Below are 14,126 nucleotides of genomic sequence, written 5' to 3'. Positions count from 1 at the left end.
CTGGTAGCTTGCAGAGAAGGTAGACTTGAATTCTATAAGTTCTGACTAATGCAGTAGAAAACAAAAATAAGAGATGGAAATACTATGAAGGGGAAAAGTTACCAGTTTGCTCTATAGCATATTGGCAAGAAGAAACATTGGGAGTTTGGATTTCGAATTTTAGAGTGCCTGAGACACTTCCCTAAAAAAGATCTTTTGTTCTGTGTTGAAGTGCCCTTCTCAAAGTGTTAAAAAGAAATATTAATTGATGTTCACAACAGATGACCCTGATCATTCATTACATCATTCACAACACCTGCTTAAAAGGATGGGTGAGGATGTCTTTTGCCTGTGTTTCTTGGCAATAATAATAAACAGTTGGTGGGATTTCTTTTCAGAACATGCTGAAATGTCTGTATCAACCATATTAGCATTTAACTACTACTTCCTAGGTTTATCATATTAGATACACTGATTTTCAAGGCTGTTTCCTCCTTTGTAGGGGATGTTAATATCTGCCTTCTAGGGTTGCTGTCAGGATTAAATGTGAAATGTCAGTAAAGTGCTCAGCAGAGTGCCAGCCTCAGAGTAAGCACCAAAACAAACAAAAAAGAGCCACTAGAGTTGCCATTATTACCTGACAGTATTTAATAGCCTTTTTAATAAAAGAGACTACCTGGTTAGAAAGTGTAGTGCAAAGAAAAATTAAATTTACAATTCACTATGGAAAGTTATTAATAAATTAATTAAGCATCTTATAATGCATAGGACCAATGGGAAGAAAACTAATAAAATGTAGCTGATGACAAAGAAGGTGATGTAATGAAAGGAAGGTATGTCCTGTTCCTGTAGTGGATAACCATATTGTAAAAATACCAGTTTTCTTCACAAGATAATCATGCACCACATGGCATTTCAGTCAGTGACAGACTCTATACAACACTGGTCCCATAGATTATAATACCTTATTTTTTTTACTGGACCTTTTCTATGTTCAAATATGTCTGGGTACACAAATACTTACCATTGTATTATAATTGCCTGCAGTATTCCGTACAGTCACATGCTGTACAGGTTTGTAGCCTAGTAGCAACAGGCTATGCCACCTGTCCTAGGCATGTAGTAGGCTATACCATCTAAGTTTGTGTAGGCACACTGTGATGTTTGAACAGTGATGAAATCACCTAAGGACTCATTTCTTAGAATGTATTTCTGTTGTTAAGTGACACATGACTGTAATCTATAATTTTATTGTAACTTCAGTTAAAGTACTGTGGTTTTTTTTTTTTTGTAGTTTTTAAAAATGTAAAAAGAGATGGGGATCTCACTTTGTTGGCCAGGTCGGTCCTGAACTGCTGGCCTCAAGTGATCTTCCTACCTCGGCCTCCCGAAGTGCTGGGATTACGGGCATGAGCCACCGTGCCTGACTCAGAGTACTGACTTTAGAACTTCGTAATGACTCTTTAACTTTTCCTTGGGATAGAAGTTAGGATAATGAAGATAAACAGTAATGCAAGGATACTTACTCTGGAAATATTAAATGTTCTGGAAATATATAATAATTTAAAAAATTTGATACAGGTTAAATAGATCAATGAAACAACTATAGAGCAACATTCAAGAATATATATTACATCTAATAAATAATATATAAAGTTACATGTGATAAAGAATATTTTTTTTCAAATCAGAGGAGAAACTGGCAATTGGTGAGCCATTTGGGGGAAAAATTGAGATTAGATTTCTGCCTTATACCTTGGAGAGAGAGAATTTAAAAACTGTATTAAAAGTAACTGATGAAAATATAAAATCTTTTTTTAACCTTGGGATAGGAAATGACTTCCAAGCATACTAAGGTAGGAAGCATAAAAAGATCTCTAGATTTGACTTTATAAAAGTTGTATGTAACCACAAACAAATAAACAGATTTCAAAGCAAGAAACTGGAAATGGTTACAATGCATATGACAGAGGGAGGACAGATATCTTAATGAAAACTGTTTCAACAAAGAAAGACTAATAATAATTTTACAAATATTTGCATAGCCTATGACCAGAATGTTCACAAAAGAAGTAAGCATGAAATGTATTCATTTCAGTATTGAAGTATTGATAAAATATTTCAAATTAAATTATATGAAAATACTTTTTCATCAGAATGGCAAAGATGAAAAATAACCATGGTGACGGGATGTGTGGAAATGGGAACTCTTATGTGGTTTTGATGGTAGTCTAAACGAGTACTACCAAACTAGAGAGAAGCCTTAAAAAGTATACATCTGGGAAAGAATCTGACAAGTGTGTAAAGAACACAAATGTGTTCATGATAGCATTGTTTATGGTGGAAGAAAAGTAAATGTTAACCTAAATGACTATTGTTAGATTTGTTAAATTATGGTATATACTTAGAATAATAATACACCTATTAAAAATGCTCCAAATATAGAATTACTGAAATAGCTGTTCCTGATTTACTACTGAATGAGAAGGTCAGGTTATAACATTAAAACATTTGTGAAATATAGTGATTACCTCTGAGTGGTGTTATGTGTGGTTTTTATTTTATTTTTGTTTATGTTTGTGCTTTATTTTTTCTACAGTGAACATACATTGACAGTAATTTTTCTGGTAACAAAACTAATGATGCATATTGTAATGTTTAGAAGTTGTATAAATAATGTATATACTCTTTCTAATCCTCCCCAAGTATACATACCTACACACACATATATACATACAGACTTTGCCTGTTATAAAATTACAAGTTAGTGGTAGAGTTAATGAGAATACTTGTTACTTTGATCTGGATGTAAACTTTCATGGACAGTAGTAACTTTGTTAGTGGAGCTGTGAAGGCTACCAGCTGGGCTTACAAAGCAGTTTTTCTACTTAGCTGGATTCTCAAGGTCTCTGTGTTCTACCTAAATTTCTTGGGCTTAAATTAAAATCCACCCTATAGGTTTTGTTGTTATCATTGTTGTTTTGAGATGAGGTTTTGCTCTGTTGCCCAGGCTGGAGTGCGTGGTACGATCATATCTCACTGCAGCCTCAGCCTTTCAGGCTCATGTGATCCTCCCACCTCAGCCTCCTGAGTAGCTGGGACTACAGGTGTGCACCAACATGCCTGGCTAATTTTTGTATTTCTTATAGAGACAGGGTTTCACCATGTTACCCAGGCTGGTCTGGAACCCCTGGGCGTAAGTGATCCTCCCGCCTCGGCCTTCCAAAGTGCTGGGATTACAGACGTGAGCCACCACGCCCAGCTGATCCGATAGGTTTTTCCCTCCAAGTACATCCATCTGATGGGTCTTTGCAGATTTCAAGCCCCAGGAAGTCAAGGAGATGGAGTTGTTTTTTCATCCTTCTTTATTGACTGAGTTAATATTAATATTTGTGAGGACCAAAATTAGGCAAAATGTTGGTTTGCCAAGTAGTAATGCCCAACACTGGGGTTCCAGAGACATAGTTAGGGATGACATAACTGGTTCATTCTTGGATTATAATTATAGTTCTCAGGCTAAATTTATGGCCATATTGAGACCCTGTTTTGTGAAATTTTAAAGTCTTTTTTTCCTGGCAAAGACAGATGTGGAGGATTCAAAACTAGTATTCTCATTGCTAAAATTGTCCATACGAGGCCGGGCGCGGTGGCTCAAGCCTGTAATCCCAGCACTTTGGGAGGCCGAGACGGGTGGATCATGAGGTCAGGAGATCGAGACCAACCTGGCTAACACGGTGAAACCCCGTCTCTACTAAAAGTACAAAAAGCTAGCCGGGCGAGGTGGCGGGCGCCTGTAGTCCCAGCTACTTGGGAGGCTGAGGCAGGAGAATGGCGTAAACCCGGGAGGCGGAGCTTGCAGTGAGCTGAGATCCGGCCACTGCACTCCAGCCCGGGCGACAGAGCAAGACTCCGTCTCAAAAAAAAAAAAGAAATTGTCCATATGTGGACATTTCCAAACATTTCGCAAATATGTTTTTCTTTTAGGAGTTACGATTTATCGGTTGTTCCTGAACCTGCTGGATGCACACCAGAATTACCTGGGGAGATTATTAAAAATACAGATTCTTGGGCCCCACCCCTGGAGATTGTGAATCAGTAAGTAGATCTGGGGTGGGGCCTGGGAATTTGTATTTTTAAACAAGTAAACTTCAGGTGATTCTGATGCCACCAGACTGGTATTTGGGAATCACTGGTTTAACAAAAGTACACATGGTGATTTGGCATGGTATTTGTATTTTAGGTGAAAAATGCACCAAAGAGGTGAAATAGAATAGTTTTTTTTTTTTTTTTTTTTTGAGGCGGAGTCTCGCTCTGTCGCCGGGCTGGAGTGCAGTGGCCGGATCTCAGCTCATTGCAAGCTCCGCCTCCCGGGTTTACACCATTCTCCTGCCTCAGCCTCCCGAGTAGCTGGGACTACAGGCGCCTGCCACCTCGCCCGGCTAGTTTTTGTATTTTTAGTAGAGACTGGGTTTCACCGTGTTAGCCAGGATGGTCTCGATCTCCTGACCTCGTGATCCACCCGTCTCGGCCTCCCAAAGTGCTGGGATTACAGGCTTGAGCCACCGCGCCCGGCCTAGAACAGTTTTTATAATGGAAGAGTATGTTTAATAATTAACCTCCTTTGCCCTCTTTTGAAGTCGCTCCCCAAGTAGGGAGAAGAAGAGAGCTCGTTGGGAGGAAGAAAAAGACCGATGGAGTGACAACCAGAGCTCTGGCAAAGATAAGAACTATACCTCAATCAAGGAAAAAGAGCCTGAGGAGACCACGCCTGACAAGAATGAGGAGGAGGAAGAAGAACTTCTTAAGCCTGTGTGGATTCGATGCACTCATTCAGAAAACTACTACTCCAGTGACCCCATGGATCAGGTGGTAGGTCCGAAGCAGCATACAAGCTATAGACCAGGGTTTCTGTGCGTTGTCACTGTTGGCATTTGGGGCTGGATAATTCTTGATTGTGGGGACTGCCCTATGTGTTGTAGGATGTTTAGCAGCATCTCTGGGCTCTGCCTATTAGATGCCAGTAGTACCCCTCCCCAGTTGTGATTACCAAAAATGTCTTCAAATATTGCTAAATGTCCCTTGGGGGAGAAGATCACCCCCAGTTGAGAATCACTGTTACAGACAAAAGCTGTTTTAAAAAGCTAAAGGCCAAGAGTGCAGTAGGTTAATTAAAGTATTTTTTACAATGAATTTTTATTTATTTGAGACGGGCTCGCTCTGTCACCCAGGCTGGAGTGCAGTGGCACGATCGTGGTTCACTGCAGCCTTGATCTTCCAGGCTCGAGTGATTCTCCTACTTCAGCCTCTTGAGTAGCTGGAACTACAGGGACACGAGCCACCGTGACTGGCTAATTTTTTTATTTATTTTTTAGTAGAGATGAGGTCATACTATTGCCCACTCTGGTCTTGAACTCCTGAGCTCAATCCTCCAGACTTGGCCTCCCAAAGTGTTGGGATTACAGGTGTGAGTCACTGTGTCCAGCCTATTCTACATTTTTAATGATACTGGTAGCCTCGATACTGGTGGTTTCATAAGCTTTCATGTGTAACTAGTTTATGCAGTTTGTGGTGTGTATGTGTATATGTGTGTGTATTTTTTCTCCAAAATGAGAAATAAGGAAGAATTTGAGTTTGTCTCTTCGAAGTGTATCCTTGACTAAAAGAGCACCAACCCTCTGAAGCTGCCCATGCATATCAGCTAGTTTTGCAGAAAGGGAGAGCCATTGTCACCCTTAATGGGCTGGAGGGAGGACTCCTAGAGCACATGCTGCCAGGGCTGGGGTGCCTGTGGCGGTACATTGCCATCGCAGACTCCACCACTATCTCTACATGCTCACTTCTCTTTTCTTTCTTCCATCTCCATTTTATTTTCTGTCACTGTCTCCTTTTTGCTGTCTCTTCCCTTCTTCCTCTCTTCCCCTTAGGCATTATGCCTCCATCCTGTTAGGCATATTTGCCACAGAGTAGGCATGCAGTAATGTTCATTGATTAAATGAATGAGTGTACATCTCATTCATTTAATCAATGAACTCATGTACAGATTTAGGGCATGAAAAGTTGCAGATGTTAGATTTAGTGCATGGGATTAGGTAAGAGATAAGAGAGGGTTTTGTTTGGAATTTTGTGAAAATAGCTTCTAGTTGGACTCGATCTGTGGGGAACTTGAGATTTCTGTGTTTTTGGAAACAAAGGATTTGAGAAGTCTCTCATAGTGGTGTGATATTTTATTTGATAAATTAGAGCAGGCTTTTAAGTCATAGTTGATGTGGTACAGGGAAGGGAAAGCTCACATACTGTGCACTTTCACGGTGCCAGAATGTTACTCCATGCTTCTCATGTTGTCTTAGTTAACCCTGAAAATACCCCTGGCAAGAGGGTCGTTCTGTCAGTTAGAAATGCTGCTGGGAAGGCCGGGCGCAGTGGCTCAAGCTTGTAATCCCAGCACTTTGGGAGGCCGAGACGGGTGGATCACGAGGTCAGGAGATCGAAACCATCCTGGCTAACACGGTGAAACCCCGTCTCTACTAAAAAAATACAAAAAACTAGCCGGGCAAGGTGGCGGGCGCCTGTAGTCCCAGCTACTCGGGAGGCTGAGGCAAGAGAATGGCGGGAACCCGGGAGGCGGAGCTTGCAGTGAGCTGAGACCTGGCCACTGCACTCCAGCCTGGGCAACAGAGCCAGACTCCGTCTCAAAAAAAAAAAAAAAAAAAAAAGAGAAATGCTGCTGGGAGCAATAACACCTGACTAAGTGGGACTTAAACAAGCTGAGTTTGTTCTTCTCATGATAAGGTACCTGGAGGGAGGCCATGGCTGGTGTTCACTGAGTGGCTCAGTGATGGCAGGCCCTGCTGTCTTCCTGAGCATCTTCCACAGTTGCAGGATGATGCAGGACTAGCAGGCCTCAGGTCCTTATACACCTGTGTCCCCACATGCAGGATGCAGAGGGCATGTTGGGTGAGCATTCTTCCAGTGTCTTGCCCGAGCTCTCCTTTCATCCCTTGACTCCCCTTCCATCCCTTGACTCCCCTTCCATCCCTTTACCAGAGCCATGTGACATGCCTACCCCAGGGATTTGTTTTTCCTTACTGCCATGACAGAGTTCCACAAACAGCATGGCTTGAAACCACACACATTTGACATCTCACAGCTCGGGAGGCCAGAAGTCCAGCTTGGGTCTCACTAGCTCCATCAGGATGTCAGCAGGTCTGTGTTCCTTTATGGAGGCTCTGGAGAAAATCTGTTTTCTTACTTATTCAGGTTGCTGGCAGAGTTCAGTTCCTTGTGTCTGGAGGACAGAGGACCTTGTATCCTTGCTGGCTGTAAGGTCAGGGCACTTCTTGGTTCCTCCAGGCCGTGTGCATTCCTTGACTTGTGGATCTCTTCCTCTGTCTTCAAAGTCAGTAATGGTGGTTGAGTCCTTCTCATGCTTTAAATATCTCTTGCCTCTTTTTCTGTTACATCTCTGACCCCTGTTGGCAAAGGTTTCCTGCTTTTAAGGGCTCCTGTGCTAAGATTGGGTCCACCCAGCTGCAAGTCCGTTTTGCCGTGTAAGTTAACATATATATTTAATTTCTGGGGATTAGGACATGGACATCTTTGGGAGGGGTGGGTGGCTCAGTCTACCTTCCCAGAGATCAGAAGTTCTCTGCCCCAAATCTGATAGAATCCTGCTTCTATTAGGAAGAAGGAAAGAATGGCTGCCACAGTGTTATTATTCTTAAAACAATAAAGATGAAGACACTGAAGTTCAAGGAGTTTAAACAGGCAGAGCTGGTTTTTTTTTTTATTACTTATTTGTATGAGTATATTAAAACTCCAGTGTAGGAGGAAGACTGATAAACTCAAAAGGCTGACATTCGCCTTTGAGTTTTGTCGTCTGTGGTGCAGAGAAGGTGATGAGGATGTCAAAGCTATACCGGCATTGCCACTCTCAACAATGAGATGGGGCCTGAATTATCCCCTCTTCTGGGTACCAGATTTTATGATTTGCCTTAATTTTACATTTGGCAGGTCTGGTTTTTACATTTTAAGGCTACTAAGTCAGAGTGTGGACATGTGAAATGATTTTCAGCCTGGAAAATGAATGAGGAAAAGTGGAAAATTTCCTCTAGGAATGCTTCGCAGAGTCCCATGTTTGTTCTGTGTGTTTGTGTGTGTGTGTGAAAGAGAATGTGTGCATGTTTATATCCTCGTGTTTAAGGCATGAGTGTGTGTGTGTGTGTGTGTGTGTGAGAGAGAGAGAGAGAGAGAGAGAGAGAGACAGACAAAGAGGATATATATGATATTCCTTGTTCCTTGTTGGATTGGTATAGGAGAAGATAGATTATCAGTGATTTTTCAGTAGGAAGTGTACATTCCCTAGGAAGAGATTTGGTGTCAGTTGTTATGATTCTTTGAGGTCATGATTTTTAAAAAAATGTCATATTAAGAGGGTGTAGATGAACTGTTGTAATGTTTCTTTTCTTTTTTTTTTTGAGATGAGGTCTCACTGTGTCACCCAGGCTAGAGTATAGTGGCACAGTCATAGCTCACTGCTTCCTCCAACTCTTGGGCTCAAACAGTTCTCCTGCCTTAGCCTCCCAAGTAGCACAGGCACAGACCACCTGGCTAATTTTTTTCTTTTTCATAGAGTTAGGGTCTCTCTATGTTGCTCAGGCTGGTCTTGAGCTCCTCGCCTTGAGCAATCCTCCTTCCTGCCTCCGCCTCTCAAAGTGTGCTAGGATTACAGGCATGAGCAACCACGCCTGGCCTGCTGTAATGTTTCTGAATGTTGGCAAGGCACATTTACCTGAGGACTGTGTCAGCGATAAGTGTGTGTTTGATTCACAGTATGATTGCCAGTACTTGAGCATTTTTTTTTTATTTTTTTATTTTATTTTATTTTATTTTTTTTGAGACGGAGTCTGGCTCTGTCGCCCGGGCTGGAGTACAGTGGCCGGATCTCAGCTCACTGCAAGCTCTGCCTCCCCGGTTCACGCCATTCTCCTGCCTCAGCCTCCTGAGTAGCTGGGACTACAGGCGCCCGCCACCTCGCCTGGCTAGTTTTTTGTATTTTTAGTAGAGACGAGGTTTCACTGTGTTAGCCAGGATGGTCTCGATCTCCTGACCTCGTGATCCGCCCGTCTCGGCCTCCCAAAGTGCTGGAATTACAGGCTTGAGCCACCGCGCCCGGCCGAGCATTTTGTTTTTAAATGTTTGTTAAATTGAGGGTTGAAAAATAGCATCTTGCTGTTAAAAATGCTTTGATTACCTGTGAGATCTTACATATCTTTGATATGATCGTTATTGTTATAGTTCCTAATAGTGATCCTTTATTTTTAAAAGGGAGATTCTACAGTAGTTGGAACAAGTAGGCTTCGTGACTTATATGACAAATTTGAGGAGGAGTTGGGGAGCAGGCAAGAAAAGGCCAAAGCTGCTCGGCCTCCGTGGGAACCTCCGAGGACGAAGCTCGATGAAGATTTAGGTGAGTCAGAGTCATTAACTAGCCTGAGACCATTGCCATTATAGCTTCATTCCTGAATTTTGGGGAAATACCCTTGAGATTTCTTCCTTTTCATTTTATTTTTCTTAATTACAGTCAGTAAGATACATAGAAGTGGAACTTCCTTCTTTTTGATCATATTTTTCCTTAGTTACATTTGGCAGAATACAGCCGCGATCTCATTTGCAAGGCATGCTAACAAGTGTGCCCCTTGGAGAGTTGTCCAGTCAGAAGAGTTCAGCATCTTTCCAAAAGAAGGAGCCTGTGCCCCCTGCCTCTCATGAGGACAGGCGTCCTTCCTTGGCCCTCTCCTTTGCCAGGTGTGCCTGGTTTGAGGAGGGAAATAACGACTATAACCCAGCTCTGTTTGAAGGTTTCTCTCCACTCGTGTAGACAGTTTGCATAGCTTTTTCATAAAGTGGTCTATTTTTTCATTTGTATGTTCTGAGGTTCCAAGTAGGTGGTGAGATCTTTGAGGATAGAAATTACTTTTTACCGCTTTGTATCCTTAGCCCCTAACAGAATGCCATGCACAGATGAGACATTCAGTGTGCATTTACCTGCATGTTCTCTCTGGCTCTCATCTGCCCACCTCCATGACATCCCACATGCTGAGAGGCAGTTATCCATACTGGGCAAAGGCACCTGAGTCGGGAGCTGGATGGCCTGGGTTTGAATCCCTGCTCTAACACCTACTTGATATGTGACCTTGGGCCAGAAGTTCATCTCCGTCTCAGATTTTTCCCATTTGTAAAATAGGGATGACAGTAGCATCTATCTCATGCAGTATACGTAAATACAATTCCATGTTGGATTTTATTATGCTACTACTATGTTAATCTCTTATAGGATTAATTTATTTTAAAAACTAATTATTTTTCTTTTTGTAGTGATGGAATCTCACTATGTAGGATTAATCTAACTTCTAGGTCTTTTTTTTAAAAAAAAAATGGTGGTAAAATACACATGATACAAAATTTACCATCTTAACCATTTTTAAGCATATAGTTCAATAGGGTTCAATATGACATTGTTTGCAACCAGTCGCCAGAACTATTTTCCTTGCATAAAACTGAAACTCTGTACCTGTTGAGGAATAACTCCCCAGACCCCAATTCTCCTGTTCCCTTATTACTACTATGCTACTTTCTTTCTCTGTGAATTTGACTCTCAGGTATCTCATATATGTGGAATCATGCATGTTTGTCTTTTTGTGACTGGCTTGTTTCAGTTAGCATAAGTCTGTGTCTGTTTTTATTCAGTCACTTTAAGGACTAACATCTCTTGCTGTTATTGAGGGAAAAAAATGTCAAGTCTTTGGTCTTGCATTCCCAGCCTTCACTGTGGCATTCTCAGCACTCCCAGCCCTAACCTCCCAGTGTTTTTCTGTGTGGCCCACGTTCTAGCTAGTCCACTGTATTCTTAGCTCTATGCTTTTGCCTCTGGTGCTCCCTCTTCATTCCTTTCTTCTTCTCTCCTCCTTATCATGCTTCTCCCATCCCGTCGCAGTGCCTGGGTCACATGTGCTCCTTCTTTGAAATTATCACCAGCCTTTCTGGATCCCAGTGAAACTGCCCTTTTGTGGATTATTACATAGCTCAAGTGTTAAACTACATACTACTACTATGGTTTTTCATTTTATCTGACATTGCTCATTGAGTCTTACTTTTTCTCTAAAGATGTTTATTTTCTTTGCTTCCCTAACTGGATTGTGACTTAGCATTGTGGTCTATTTTTTTTTATGGTGTTGCTTAGTAGAGTATTTGGTGTAGAGTAGGCCCTTAAGTATTTTCTAGAAGAATAAAGAACTCTTCTTACCTTTAGAGGTTTAGGTCATTTGGAAGTCTCCACAAAAACCAGTTTGTCAGCTGGATGTGGTGGCTCATGCCTATACTCCCAGCACTTTGGGAGGCCGAGACGGGTGTTTCACCTGAGGTCAGGAGTTCGAGACCAGCCTGGCCAGCATGACAAAATCCTATCTCTACTAAAAATACAAAAGTTAGCTAGGTGTGGTGGTGGGCGCCTGTAATCCCAGCTACTCAGGAGGCTAAGGCAGGAGAATCACTTGAACTTGGGAGGCGGAGGTTGCAGTGAGCTGAGATTATGCACTGCACTCCAGTCTGGGTGACAGAGTGAGACTCCCTGCACTCCAGCCTGGGTGACAGAGCAAGACTCCGTCTCAAAAAAAAAAAAAAGGAAAAGAAAAAACCCAGTTTGTTAGTTCCATCAATTTCTGTGTTTTTCTCCCAACCCCTGTTAGAGAGTTCCAGTGAATCCGAGTGTGAGTCTGATGAGGACAGCACCTGTTCTAGCAGCTCAGACTCTGAAGTTTTTGACGTTATTGCAGAAATCAAACGCAAAAAGGCCCACCCTGACCGGCTTCATGATGAACTTTGGTACAACGATCCAGGCCAGGTGCGTGTTTTTATGCCCTTGCTGTGAAGGTTGCAAACCCAGACGTAACGGTTACTGCTTTGGGCTCAGAAGATGCATGTTGCCTTGTATTGAAACTGAATTTTACTCTCAGGCTTGTGTCCTTCAGAGCTATTTTTTTTCAGCTTCAGGTTCAGTTCCAAAGCATAAGCACCAGAGCAGCTGTCCCTTGAATCATTTTTGATGATGTTTGTAAATTCCGTGTTGGGGAGAGGAGTAATGGCCCTGCCTCATTAAACTTGGAGTAGATGGAAGAAGACACATGGTAGGATGAGGAGAGAGAACTCGGAGGTCTTTTTAGAAGTAGTTCACCTGGAAGGTATCTTGCTGCGTAATAGTAAATAAGTCCTATAAAATTTCATTTTTTTAAGTTGGTAACAGTCACAAGTTCTCTTCCTTGTTAAGCATGTTTGAGCTAATGACATAATAGGTGGACATAATTATTTTTATTTTTAATTACTGTCTTAATATGAAGTAATACATAATAAAATTAGCATTGTTAAAAAAGATTTGTGTCACACAGATATATAATACGTACAAAAATTGTATCTTTAATCCCTGTAAAGTTAGGAAGCATAATAAAGCATATCTATAAAAAGATAATTTAAAATTTATATTTCGTGAGTAAATTTATAATGTTCTATATTAATTAAAATGCTTTTCTCCTGGTTCTTGTTAGACAACAGCTATCCATCTTTTATTTATAGAATGTCTGGGAGAAATGTATTTTGTGTGTTCCTTTTACTGTCTTGGAATTGAGCAGAAATGTTTGCAAAACTGTCAGTGCATTTTAAAACTTGGTTTTCTTTTTAAACAGCTTTGTTGAGTTATAATTTACATACGATATAATTGTACTTCAAATTTATAATCCAGCATTTTTTAGTATATTCATGGGGCTGCACAACTATCACTACAATTGAATTTTAGGACATTTTTGTCCCCCCTAAAATAAACTTCCTCCATATATGGGTTATTTTGTTTTTTTTGAGACCTGGTCTCACACTGTTGCTCTGGCTGGAGTGCACTGGCGCAATAACGGCTCACTGGAGCCTTGACTTCCCAGGCCAAAGCGATTCACCTGCTTCAGCCTCCCAAGTATCTAGGACTATAGGGGCGCCCCACTATGCCTGGCTAGTATTTTTTTTTTTTTTTTTGAGATAGAGTTTTATTCTTATTGCCTAGGGTGGAGTGCAATGGTGCGATCTTGGCTCACCGCAACCCCTGCCTCCCAGGTTCAAGTGATTCTCCTGCCTCAGCCTCCCGAGTAGCTGGGATTACAGGCATACGCCACCACGCCTGGCCAATTTTGTACTTTTAGTAGAGATGGGGTTTCTCCATGTTGGTCAGGCTGGTCTCGAACTCCTGACCTCAGGTGATCTACCTGGCTCAGCCTTCCAAAGTCCTGGGATTACAGGTGTGAGCCACTGCGCCCGGTCTGCCTGGCTAGTTTAAAAAAATTATTTGTAGAGATGAGGTCTCGCTATGTTGCCCAGGCTGGTCTCAAACTCCTAGGCTCAAGCAGTCTTCCTGCCTCAGCCTCCCGAAGTGCTGGAGTTACAGGTGTTAGCTACTGCGCCTGGCCCTCTAGTCTTTTTACTTGACTGTTGTTTTCCTGTTTCACAAGAAGCCTCTACACTGATTTCCGTGGATACCTGTTTCTATCAGAAATTCAACAGTGCTTTGTATATAGTCTCTATAATGCTGTTTAGTGTTATTGGTTTTGTGTCCTCTGTATAGTTGAGCCTTGTGAAGGGCTGAATATGTAGGATCCCAGACCTTGATAAAAGGCAAGCATGTAGGATGTCTCTACTTCCCTGGAGATCAGTGAGCACTACGTTAATTTTTTATATTTTTCATCACAGAAGTCATGAGTGGCATTAAGAGTATGTTATAACTTTTTTTTTTTTTTTGAGACGGAGTCTCCAAAAAACTCCTGCTCTGTTGTCCAGGCTGGAGTTGGAGTGCAGTGGTGCGATCTCAGCTCACTGCAAGCTCCACCTCCCAGGTTCAAGTGATTCTCTTGCCTTAATCTCCCCAGTGGCTGTGACTACAGGCTTGTGCCACCACACCCAGCTGATTTTTGTATTTTTAGTAGAGACGAGGGTTCACCATGTTGGCTAGGCTGGTCTTGAACTCCTGACCTCAAGTGATCTGCCTGCCTTGGCCTCCCCAAGTGCTAAGATTACAGGCATGAGCTATTGCACCCGGCCTTAGGAGTGTGTTACAACTT

At 41.9% G+C, this 14,126-nt stretch overlaps 1 protein-coding gene across 6 annotated transcripts in view; it reads left to right on the top strand.

Annotated features, from left to right (window-relative positions):
• Positions 1-14,126, top strand: part of DROSHA (drosha ribonuclease III) — a 139,993-nt gene that overhangs the window by 13,468 nt on the left and 112,399 nt on the right. For 4 of the 6 annotated variants that reach the window (XR_004429776.1, XM_033179268.1, XM_033179271.1 and 1 more), the window contains 4 exons: positions 3,964-4,074; positions 4,617-4,848; positions 9,304-9,445; positions 11,724-11,878. Coding sequence is in view for 5 of the 6 variants with exons in the window: in XM_033179268.1 (XP_033035159.1) it covers positions 3,964-4,074; positions 4,617-4,848; positions 9,304-9,445; positions 11,724-11,878 (640 nt within the window). In the remaining variant the exon portion in view is untranslated. The remainder of the gene's footprint in view (positions 1-3,963; positions 4,075-4,616; positions 4,849-9,303; positions 9,446-11,723; positions 11,879-14,126) is intronic. The other 2 variants (XM_033179273.1, XM_033179272.1) reach the window with 1 other exon arrangement.

Source organism: Trachypithecus francoisi, unplaced genomic scaffold, assembly GCF_009764315.1.
Source record: "Trachypithecus francoisi isolate TF-2019V2 unplaced genomic scaffold, Tfra_2.0 Lachesis_group2, whole genome shotgun sequence".
Lineage (NCBI taxonomy): Eukaryota > Metazoa > Chordata > Mammalia > Primates > Cercopithecidae > Trachypithecus > Trachypithecus francoisi.
This window is presented reverse-complemented; position numbering and strand designations above follow the sequence as displayed.